Source organism: Centruroides sculpturatus, unplaced genomic scaffold, assembly GCF_000671375.1.
Source record: "Centruroides sculpturatus isolate CEXI.00-Female unplaced genomic scaffold, Cexi_2.0 scaffold216, whole genome shotgun sequence".
NCBI lineage: Eukaryota > Metazoa > Arthropoda > Arachnida > Scorpiones > Buthidae > Centruroides > Centruroides sculpturatus.
Window position 1 is genome coordinate 772,542 of NW_019386955.1, and position 13,057 is coordinate 785,598.

The following is a 13,057-nucleotide window of genomic DNA, read 5'->3' on the forward strand; positions in this document are numbered from 1 at the left end:
TGCACGAATAGAGACTTGGGGCTACTACCACATACAAACACCATTCACGTGCGATGTGTAGTTTTTGCGGAAAAGTGAAATATAGGGACATACACGTCCATTTATATATATATATATATATTATTAACTGGGGAATATGCGATGCTGCAACTTTGAGGATATGGAATCGAATCTGGGCGAGCAACTCCAGGAATTTTCGCAGATCCTTGTATCGCATTATCTGGCTGCCCAATTATGGGCCTGGACGAACCAAATAGAACTTAAAAAACTTCCTTTCTTAGTGCTCACAAGGCGGGAAGTGACAAAAATGAAAAACAGAAATATTGCTAATTGGTGGTAATGATTATTAAAAGTATTTAAAACTGAATAAAACAATTTTACATGTAATTGCTTAAAATTTATTCGAAATTCTAAAAATATTCATAAGTAGAAATATACAGTACACTTTTTAGTACTTTTTTTAATACAAAAATTCTATTTAAGTTAAAAATAAACTTGTCACAATTTGAACAATATATAGAAATTTGAATATCCTAAAATGTTTCAAAGATTTTAAGTACAATTTTAGGAAATACTTTATTAAAAGAAATTTAAGAAATAATTTAATAGTTTTGTACATACAGTATATGGGTATTTGTACATATATTGGATATTGCACATATATATGGATGTATTTTGTATTTTATTTAATTTGTGATAAAATAAGTATGTAAATTGCATTATTCAACCAATTATAGTTTTCTTTGACTACTGGATATTTTGAAATATTATATATATATATTTCATTATATCTATTTGAAAATAACTTTATAAACTAAATTCAAATCTAATATAAAATTAATAAGTAACTTACTTTTTCTTGTAAATCTAATATTCAGTTTTTATTTGTACAAAGAGTGGGAATTTAAATCTAATATTATATTTGCATCCTTGTGATGGATAGAAAATTAGTTATTGAGAAAAACTAAAGAACAGCCTTAAACATTCCAAAGTCGTCTCTTACAGTTTAAAATCTTATTATATTAATTAAAAAATAAATAAATATTCAATATTAATTATAACATTAAATGCTTCAAATATTATTTTAGTATTATCTTAAGATCGATATTTCTTTCTTCGCTTTCCATTCTTGATAAATTAATTTCAAGTAGATTCTCAACTAATTTAATTTAATAAATGACAAGTAATTAATTAATGCCGATTAAATGAAAATAAACAAATTATTTAAACATATTTTGAAATTTTCAAGAAGATTTTAAGTATGACTAACACCAATTATCGAAGATTTTGTTTTATTAATTTAATAGCCGAGAATTATAATGATTCTTTCAAGTAAAATAATATTCAATAAAAACATTTTGAAAAATTAAAACAAAAATATGTTCATGATCTTGTTGAAGAATCAATCCTGTTATACAACAAGATTGACTCATAATAAATGTCTTTAGAACTTTCATATTATTTTTACCTTCTGTAAATATAGAAATAAGCACTTTGATTTAGTAATTTCTGTTATCTCTACTGATCAATAATTAATTGAAAATTATTAAAAATCAAGCCAATCGATTCGTCAGAAGTTTTTTCTAAATATATTCATTCAGCATAAAAATTAAATTAAAAACATTAAAAGTAAAGTTCATGTTATACAAATCTCATATCGAGTTAATAAGACAGAAATAATTATTTATAAAATTATTTTTCAAAATAATTTTAATGCAGTTAATTATGAAATATAAAATAATTATTTGTATTATGCCTTGTCTTATATTTAGAACATCTATAAATTGACATTCATTATTATTGATTTTTAAATGAATTTATTAAAATAGGAATCTCAAACTATTTACAAACTTTTAATACATGAGCTTATATAAAATTTTTAATAACTAATGAAGTGTAACTAATGCTTACCATGTTTGAAAACTGTTGAAAATAATACTGATTGCTTTATAACAAATTAAATTTAATGATTTAAAGTGTTATGTTAAAACTTATTTATATAAATGATATAGTGGTAATCAAATGTTTAACTTCATTATCGTTAAAACTATAATTATCACTTTCCTTTTGTGTAGTTTTATGAGAAAGTTCACTGATGCTACTAAACTTTTAGATAAGATGATCTTGTGTAATTATTTATAATTATATTAAGTAATTTTTTCTGATTAAAATTGTAAATATTTATAGATTTGAATTTTATAAAATTTCAAATAAATTTATTATATTTATACCAGCTTATTAACTTATTATGTAACTGAAATATTTCATTACTTTTATTAGCTTGAGGCATTTTTGACTTAGAAAAATAATTTTGCCCGTTACGGATAAGATTAGATTGAAAGTTTATTTACATGATTTAGATATTAAAATGCGTAAAATATTAAATTTCGATTTCTATCAAATAATATTTTATTAAATATTAAAAATTAAATGTATATATGCATTTGCATGTATAAGTGTGCATCTGTAGAAGAGAATGGAAATAAAATAAACTTCTAGAATGAAATGGTATAAAATTTTGTTAATATTCTGGTAGTTTCATTTTTAATCGAACTTTCCATGACTTTATCATGTTATATGAAAAAGAAATCTGATACATTAGTAATACAGTTGCATTCCAATTAATGGAGAGCGATTTAACTGAGATTCCTCATTGTGGAAGACTAATTTGTTAACAAATACAAAAACACAAAGTACAGTAATGGGTCCAAATATCCGGCAAGCTTCAGATCAGAAGTGGTATGGATTTCTGGATTTTCAGTTTTTCTGAACCCAGACGAAATATGTACTTAAACTGTAAAATAAACAATGGAAAGTAACAAATGAAATTATGTTTAACACATCCTACGCCAGATTCACGCTGGAAGTGCTGTTGTGTAAAGTATAGACTACGGAAACAAAAACAAAGAAGTCACATGGCTAACTACAACTTACTAAATACAGCATATTCAAAAGTAACCAGTTTCAAAAATAGCCGGTTTTCTCATAATTTCGGATTTCTGTAAGCCGAATATTTGCTCCAATGTTGAACATGTAGACCAATACGTTTCACAAATCTTGGGAATAGTGCGCGGTACTCAAAAAATGCTGTAGAACTTTCAAAACAAATATATAAAGAATATAAGAATATACTCTAATGACTCCTGACAAAAATAGAAATGTTAAAAGACATTAAAGAAATCAATTTAATTGTCATAAAACTTTAATTTTACTGGTATTACCATGTTCTGGTATGTTGTCGATCGTTTTGTATTAAATGTTCCGTGTTATCCGCGTTTTGATTATACAACGTACTCTGTCAACATTACCTTGATAGTGCATTTTCGTTATTTTTGCAAATATAGCTGAAACAAAAAAAAAACTTTTTTTATTTTTTTTAAAATTAGATTAATAATTTTAATATTAAGAATAATTAATAATCGGTGTATTTATTTCAATTACAAATTTTGTTAAGTTTTCACTGAATCGCATATTATTCCTTTTTATAATTTATTTTGTATACTAGTACTTTCTATATATTAACAGGACTTATTATACTGGAAAATTATGGATGCAGATATTTAGTCATACAGTTCAAAAATAATGTTCTTTATTTAGTTCACCTGAACACATACACTTCAAACATGTGTTTCGGACTTGTTCGTCCCTCCTCAGCAGGCCTTTTAACGACACTTTCTATAATTAACAATAAAAACATTTTTCGGTACAATTATCACTAAAAATTAAACAAAGAACATAAACATTTCCCGACAATAAAAATTTAAAACTCTTACAATTTCTGTTTTTCCATACTTCACTATATTTCCTCTTAAACTTCCGATCCACAACAACCAGACGATTTTACACATTCCTAATTTTTTACATTAAAATCATTTTAAAACAATAAATTTAATTATTATCTAAAATCATTATTTCAATTACACTTACTTCTTTTAATTTGTCTGTAACTACTTAATTTTATTTTCAATACATTCCTATTACCTCTTTTATATAATACTTTCTCCTCTCTCCTTTTTATAATGCTTAACCATGATTGGTGAATCTCTCTACCATTGTTGTTATTAATTTTGTCAGTTTGTCTAATTATATTTAAATGCTCATACAGTTGTCTTTTATAATTATTTTTTTCCTTTTTTCTAATTTTTACCGTATTTAAATCTATTGCACAACCTTCCGAATTACAATGTTCCGATACTGCCGAATTTGCATATTTTCCTTTGATTGCTCTTATATGTTCACTTAATCTGATTTTTAATTTTCTTTTAGTTTCTCCTATATATGTTTTCCTTGGATTACAATTACAATCAAATGAATATACTATTCCTTTTTCCTCTGTTATATAATATTTTTCTTCTTTTCTGTAACATAATTGTTTTTTAGTTGAATTTATTTTTTCCGGTATTAAGTTGATTCTATTTTTAATTACTTTTTTAATTCTTTCAAATAATTTTGGAACATATGTTAATTTAATAAAATTTTTCTCTTTATCTATTGATTTTGGTTGTTTGTCATTATCTAATTTTTCTAACCATTTTTTATTACACATTTTGGGTAATTATTTAAAATAAACATTTTAATTACTTCTTCTTCTTCTTGTTTTTGTGTTTCCATTTCGCTTGTTCTTTTCTTTATTTTGGTCATATACATTTTAAATATATTATATTTCATACTGACCGGAATCACAGATTTATAGTTAATTATTTTGGGTATTTGCATTGGTTTAACATATTTCTTATAAATTAACCTATTATTTTTCCTTTCTATTGTTATATCTAAATAATTTATACTATTCTTTTGTTCTTTTTCTAATTCAAATTTAATATTCTCTTTTATCTTATTGGTCTTATTTATAATTATATCTTCATTTGTTTTCGTTTTATCAAAAATTATTATGCAATCATCCACATACCTGCTGTAAAATTCAATACCTTCTATATTTTTGATCTTTTCATCTATTTGTATCATTGTTATTTCGGCCAATTTTGGACCTATACATGTACCCATAGGTATTCCTTCTGTTTGGGTGTAGAATTCCTGATCATACTGAAAATAATTATTTTTCATTATTATTAGGCATAATTTAATTATCCAATCTGGTGTATTTATTTTCTTTAAAGAATTTTCTATATCTTCTATTGTTATGCTAGGATACATATTTACAACAACAAGTGATATCAACTTCATATTTTCATTAATTGTTATGTTTTTTAATTTGTTTAATAATTCGTCTACATTTTTTATACTATATTGAGAAACTTCTAATAAATTTAATTTATCCTTTAAATATTTTTCTAAATTGTAATATACGTAATTTTTACATCTATTAAAGGTCTATATTTAGTAGGTTTTTTATGTGTTTTTACCCTTATACTAAATTTCGGTGTTCTGTTATCTTTTCTTTTTATGTAGTTAATGTCTTCTTCAGTTACTTTCTGTTGTATTTTTGAGTTTTTTAATTCCTTGTCTAATGTTTTCATTAGATCATTTACTGGATCTTTGTTGAGCTGTTTATAACTTCCTTCTTGGATTAATTCCTCAATAACTTTCTTTTTCTTTTCTTTTTCCATATTACGTATTACATTTATATCTTAAAAAGTAGATGCTATTAACTTTAGGAGAATTGTAGTGTACTTAAAACACATTTTTCACATAACATCCTGAGGCTCTTTATACTTTAATTTCTATGTAAATATTGAAAAAATTGCTCATCTTTTCATAAAATAGGTTGTTAATAAGGGTTAATGGGTTGAGTAATAACCGAGAAGTAAAAAATCATTGCATTTTAAGACAGATAATAGATTAATCTACAAGTGTACCGTGAATGCATTAATGGTAGGGAATTCGATCCCGGTCCTTATTTCTAATCCCGGGATTTCGGGATTATACTTATTCAATCCCGGGATTATTTCGGTATTGAGGGTTAATAAAAAATAAGAAAATCTTACAGAAATCAAAAATCAAAATTTAGACAAAAATCAACGTATTTTACGGTATACACCTAGTTAATTTAATCACTCTAACTAATCAGACTTAGAGTCAGACTAACCAGACTTAAAATCACTGTTTCATGTTAAATTTATTCTTTTTTAAGCATCACTGAGATCTCTTTAAACTCACATAAATTGAAAAAACCTTTATGTAACAAACTATGCAAATAAACGTTGAAAATTAACAAAAATCTCTCTTAACATCGACTAAATAGACTACTTTCATATAACAACCTAGTAAGTAGGTAGTAAAGTAAGTTTCTTAGCAAAAAGTATTTAAAAATAATATTAATCAGTCACATTTTTCTTAAATATAAAGAAAACTAATCTAATAGGAACATTCTAATTTGAATTGCGAAAATATGATCTGAGAAATAACAACGCATCCAGTGTCTCATCACCAAGTCTGCTTCTCAATTTGTTGCACATATATGCAGCTGCTGAGAAAACGCGTTTAGGTTTGATGGAAGTTGGAGGAATCGTTAGTAAATACTTATAAGCTTCGAGGACACGGGGAGGATGGAAGAAAACAGTCCGGTCGACACGGATCGGGATTGTAGGAGTAAAGGCTACAATCCCGATTGTTTCGATCATTGTAAGCATGTCTTTCTAAAAATAAACGCGTTAATTTTGTAAATTCGGTCTCTGTGTGAGTCTCTCAGCGTCCAGCAAACCACTACCCCGAAACGTAAAAAGACTTTCTCGCATCATCCTGACAGATCGCGGGCAAGGCGAGGGTCGTAACCTTTTCACCTAAGGTCGACCCCCCTAAGCGAGAGGCGTCGGGTCTATATTAACCACACTGGCAAAACAAGATGGCTGACACATTGACAGGTAAAACGCACTGAGTAGTGCTCTCGACTGCGCCAGAAAATCGATTGGCGCCCGCGAAAATTCAAAAATACAAAAATGAAGTATATTACCAAGTAACCCAGTGAGAACTGCTTGCCTATCATTTTAGTTGAAAATACAAGAAGTTTTATTCCAAGCAAGCATCGCAAGCCCGCTAGGTTAATTTCTGCTGCTTGCTTGGAATAAAATTTCTTGTATTTTATATTAAAATGATAGGCAAGCAATTCTGTTAAAAGCACTGGCACTGAACGTTTCGCTTCATGCAGTCTATTTTGCAACTTTTTTTAAAATGATGTCAATCCCGAAAATCTCGGGATTAGGAAAACTTAATCCCGAAAATTTTGGGACTGAAAAGTTGTCGGGATCCCGATTTTCGAGATCCCGGGATCAAATCTTCTAATTAATAGTTTTATATGTCATGCTGTAATAACATTATTTAATTATGTATACTGTATTATAATGCACAAGTCATAAAAATTTATATCTAATACTAGATAAATCGTAATTGACATTACACTTATTACTTTTACATTACTATTACACTTACATTTTACCACATTAATCATATTTTATAACCACTGGACAGAATATTTTCGTAAGAACTTAAAAATATATTTAATAAATAATATTCCAAAATTTAAGTTAAACAAATTAATAAGAAAATTACACTATATAAAAATAGCAGAACTTTTAAAAATACTTTTATAACGCTATTACACTTACTATTTTTTTTTTAGTAATAGAAACAAAAATTGATTGCTAATCACTAATCAATAGATTAAATATACAGTAATCTAGATTTTGATGCTACTGAATTCTCTGAAAGGAGATGTATTTCTCCTTTAATTCTGGAATGCAGCTATCTCCTTTCAAATATAGATTCAACATCTCTTTACGTAAGTTGACAAGATAATTGGCGATGAAATAGCGTCATGTCTCTACATGGAATCAAAGATATGATCCGGATTCGCGGGATCATACATTAACAGATCCAAGGGTTGTCCCGATATTTTATCTTTACTAGACATAGCATCACGGGTCAAACCTATTTTTATGACGTAAACTCAATACTTGCTCTTGAGTAAAAAATGGCACACATTACAAAACCAACTAGTCAACCGTTTTTACCGTGTAAGAAATGTGATAGAAAATAACAAGATACTAAATCTTTCAAAATTACTTTTGACATATTTAGTAGTTTGTTTGTTCAGTCATAAATGCTTGCATTGTTTTTCTCTAAGGTAACTTTTGACCGTTAAGACCAAACATACTGTATCCTTTGTTAAGAAAATTGGTAATGTGAGAAAGATAAAATTAAGGGACGGCCGATTATTGCAATAATTTAATTCTGATTAATATATTTTACAATATATATAATTATAATTAAAATTAACACAATAATTCAGATATTTTGATTCATTTTCTTGAATCAATAGTTTTTTTTTATCATCTACTAGTTAAATTGTTTAAATACTCTAACTCAGTGTTTCCCAAACTTTTTTAGGCCATGCCCCACTTTAACATTTCTAAAATCATCATGTCCCCCATACATAATTTTAGTTATAAAATTTATTTTTGTTCTTTTTAGTAATATGAATGATAATTTTAAAGCGATTTCTTACAACTGTTGTCAAAACAAAGAAACGAACTTTTAATAAATAAAAAAATAATAGATTTTAAAAACTTACTTTAATGTGATTTGTGGACTTGATGCTTTTTACACAGCGATTTTATATCTGGTTCAAGCTTAGTTAGCTTAAGTCTCAAATCTCCACGTTGTGTTATATCCAGACGATTTCTTTTTTTAATCAACAAATCACTCACAGCACTAAAGCCACATTCAGCTAGATATGAAGATGGAAACGGTAATAAGAGTTTTCTTGCACATTTTGTGGTATTGGGGTATTTAGCCTCTGTTTCATCGCAAAGCCATGCCATCGCACCTTTAATATTAAATAGAGTTATTACAGATTCGTCACTTTGCAACTCCGCGAGTTCTTCTTGATATTGCAGATTGGATATATCAGCTAAATCCACCAAAACTGGTTGCACCATCCATGTCGGAAAATTCATTTCTTTTAAATCAGCAAATCTCTCTTTAAAATCCGTAATTAAAATTTTTAAATGATTAACAATTTCAAGTATTGCGGAGTCAGAAACATCACACTTGTTAAGCCAATGAAACTGTTCAAAATTTTTGTTGCTGACGTGTTTTTGATTTAATTCTAAATTCTTAATAAAACCAAATATTTTTGCTTTGGCATCAACCAGTGTTTTGTTTGGTCCTTGCAGTTGCTTGTTTAACAAATTTAGCTTCTCAAAGATATCGGCTAAATAACTTACATATGCTTTGCCATTTGTTGTCAACAATAATTTCATTTCAGGCTTATCAATTAAAAACTTTTCAAGCGAATCGAACAACTCAATAAATCGTTTCAAACAATTCCCTTTTGAAAGCCACCTTACTTCAGTGTGTAGTAACAATCGTACGTGGTCTTCATTTTGTTCCTCACAAAATAGCTTAAATAAGCGCTCGGTTTTAGCGCTGGCTTTTATTGAGTTAATGCATTTGATAACTGCATTGAGTACTTCATTGAGAATAGGAGACACGTTTTTAGCCACCAAGTTTTCTTTATGGATAACACAGTGAATAAGTATCATTTCTGGATTATCAGCTTTCATCAATTGTAAACAACCATTTTTTTTGCCCATCATATTGGGGGCACCATCGGCAGCACACGAAATAACATTCTTCATGGGGATCTCATTGTCATCCAAGTAGCATTTGAATATGTTGTAAATGTCTCTCGATTTGGTAGTGCTTTCTAATTGTTTACAAAAAAGCATTTCTTCTGCAAACTGTCCACGTTCAATATACCTGACATAAGTGATAAGAACGGCCTCACTGTCTCTTAGGGTTGACTCGTCCATCTGCACAGAGAAATTTCTGGTTTTTAGTTTCGATACGAGTTGTTTCTCAATGTCTTCGCCCATCTCGTCGATCCTTCGGCTGACAGTATTGTTACTGAGAGGCATCGCTTTTACATCCTCGTCATCTTTTTCTAGAACAGTTTTCATAAAAGCAGAAATTGAGGGCTTTATAAGATTCTCCCCTATTGTGTGGCTTTTCCCTGATTTAGCAATTAACAATGAAATTTGGTAACTAGCCTCTTGAATACGACTATTTGTTACATTTCTAGACGTGAAGATTGAAGTAATTGTCGTCCTTTTCTCGAACTTTTCCTTTAATGTTTTGAAGAAACTTAAATCTGAATTAATATAGTCCTTGTGTTTGGCCTTCAAATGTGCTTCAAGCCGACCCAATTTCATAGATTCGTTTGTCAAACATTGCTGGCATATCAAGCAAAACGGCATCCTCTCATCGTGAACTGCTGGTATAAATCCATATTTTAGATATTCCTCTGAATATTGACGAACTTTCTTTTTTGTTGTTCCACTCATTTTTTATGGGCTAAAAAAATAATAAAATTTTGTAAAAATAATTCAATGTGACAGAGTAAACGTAAATTTAGAAAAAATTGTTTTTGTGTAGATATAACACATTTTGCCGCAAGTGATACTTGGGATAAACGCAAGCCCTGAAGATTCCAGCAGACCAGATTGCAAGATTTTAATACTTCTGGACTCCTTTATCAAAGACACTGCTATTAGAGATATCTAAACTAACAAAAAAAGCACAATTAATTAGTTTTTAAATATTATCAATAGTTTTACAGTTTAAAAACTTATATAAAAAGCTAAATGGTTAAAAAATAAACATAAATTATTCAATACGTAAAAATTATATTTCTACAACATGTATTAATTAATTCATTTAATCATATAAATGACAGACAATTATGACATATAGGTGTTAAAAATATTAGAGTTAATTTTTTAAAAAAAAAATTGTGCAAAAACGTTGTTACTTAGCGACTTTAAAAGATACAAGATTTCTGCGACAAGAGATACAGCAAAGGGAAACGCTGAAAAGTTCACTTGCGGACTGTAATAACATAGTTTAGGTTTTGATACCATCTTAAAAATGCTTATTAATAATTTAAGTCCTCTATTTATAAAATTTTCTTTTTCATATTATTTGTCACCTAAAGCGCTGCATTAAAAAAGCTCATAGCGAAGGGAAGAAATTATGTCATGTCAATTCTCAAATTGCCCCCCTCCAACCATCAAATTGCCCCCCTGTGGGGCGTACGCCCCGCTTTGGGAAACACTGCTCTAACTCAATGTTTCCCAATCTTTTTAGATTAGCGAAACATTTTGAATTTAATTTGAATCTGGAACACACCATAATTTTTAAAATAAAAATGATTAAAGTTCTTTTATAATCAAATACTTGTCCATTTTATTATCTACATAAAATTAAAAATAAATTAGGGTTGATTTAAAAAATTTTTTATAATACAGAAGTTAAACTTATCAAGAGAAAATCTCACAATTTTACAAATAAATTATTATAAAAGCAAAAATATTATTTGAATAAAATAAATGAAAATAACAAAAACTTACAAAACAGAATAAACTAAATTATTTATTGTGATATGGTCACAATGCCGGGCTGCAATTTTTAATCATATTTTAAAATTTTGAATATACGCTTTCCACCTCAAATTAGTATTATCTTGTCCCTGAACATCATACTTTCCTGCTAGCAATACGATTCGTGTCTGTTATCTATCTACCTCTTTTCAAGGAAAAATGTTTGAATTGAAACATTGTGACTTCAGATACAAACCGGAAGTTCTTGTATACTTAATCAGGGGCATCCTGCTCCTACGCTTGCCATATCGTTCTCGACGTTCATCTACCTAACTCCATTCTCGAGATTAAGGAAGAACAGATAGGCGGAACAACAACAGTTCTTATAGAAAATAGAAATTGTAATTCTTTAAATTTTAATACATTGAATCAAATAATGAAATGCTAAATCCAGACAATTTTTCTCTTGAAATATACAGGTAACAATTATAAAGGACAATTAAATATTTATTTTATTTTAATTGCATGCTTATCGTCATGGTCATATTTATATTATCAGAAGGTATTCTTATCATATTAACATACAAATAATGAATCGCAGAACTCAACAAAAGTACCTGATTCCATACATTACAAGCTTAAATTCAGTTGATATTAATAACGAAAAATCATCCTTAAACTGATAAGAAGCGTGATTACATAAATAAATAAACAAAATAAACTGATATAAAATTTGGTTAAACCTTTTCAACTAAACATTTTTAAATTGGAATTTCTGATATAATAATATGATGGTTTGGTTAAGGATTAAGGTTATGTTTATTTGGTTTGGTTAAGGTTATGTTTAATGGCTTTTTAAATGGAAAATCTATTACAATTGACTATTTTTACTTCATGTTGTGGATCAAATAATCCATTTTAAATTTCAGTAATTCCTTTTTGGGCTGCAATTTGAAAAGATTGTAGACCTGTAAATTCCCACTGTTGTTGTCTGTCTTGCCTGCCTTTCCTTATTCTCGAGAATGGAATTAAATAGATGAAAGTTACGACCAGTTATGGAAACCGTAAGGGCGAAGGCCCCGATTAACTATAAACGAAACGATACAAACCAGAAGTCAATTTAATTCAATTCAAAAAATTTTCCCCTGAAAGGTATTAGATAGATAGATAGATGACCGGCACGACTCGGTTGCTAACAGGAAAAGTACGATGTACAGGGGCAAGACACTACTAATAGGAAGTGGAAAACAAGTTGAATCTCTGCATTGTGACGATGTCACAATAAATATTTGATCATCTCTATTGAAATTTTCTACATCAGAATTAAGCATGAAAGTTTTTTCATCCAGCACTTTAAATTAATTAATTAAATTGCCACTTAAATTCGTTAAAATAAACTGATTCGTTTTAATTCATTACGTATCAAGTCAATTCGATTAAATAATTTTTCGTTACTAGTCAATTCCGAAATTTTCATAAAAAGATCAATTAACGACGAATCACCTTGAATATTTGACCGTTTATTATCTTGAACTGAAAATCTCGGAGACACCTCAGATGTCAGGTTGCTCAGAAGTTCTAAACTTTGCAACTGTCGACGAAATTCACGAGAGAATTACATAAGTATGATTCTAGAGTACTTGGCACATTACATTAGGTACTTAGCTTAGCTTTATTGGATTTTGAACGATGAGGTTTAAGTGATTTCCTGTAGCAAGCAA

General features: G+C 28.3%; 2 protein-coding genes across 2 annotated transcripts in view; both read right to left on the reverse strand.

The window, feature by feature from the left end:
• Positions 1-2,042, reverse strand: part of LOC111615972 (fungal protease inhibitor-1-like) — a 4,299-nt gene extending 2,257 nt beyond the window's left edge. The window contains exon 1 of the mRNA XM_023357411.1: positions 1,912-2,042. Within this exon, the coding sequence (XP_023213179.1) occupies positions 1,912-1,914 (3 nt within the window). The 5' untranslated portion in view covers positions 1,915-2,042. The remainder of the gene's footprint in view (positions 1-1,911) is intronic.
• A 6,345-nt stretch (positions 2,043-8,387) lies between these two features.
• LOC111615974 (SCAN domain-containing protein 3-like) lies at positions 8,388-10,787 on the reverse strand. Its single transcript, XM_023357414.1, has one exon. It carries the CDS (start codon positions 10,299-10,301, stop codon positions 8,529-8,531), a length of 1,773 nt encoding a protein of 590 aa, XP_023213182.1. The 5' UTR covers positions 10,302-10,787; the 3' UTR covers positions 8,388-8,528.
• Positions 10,788-13,057: the final 2,270 nt, after the last annotated feature.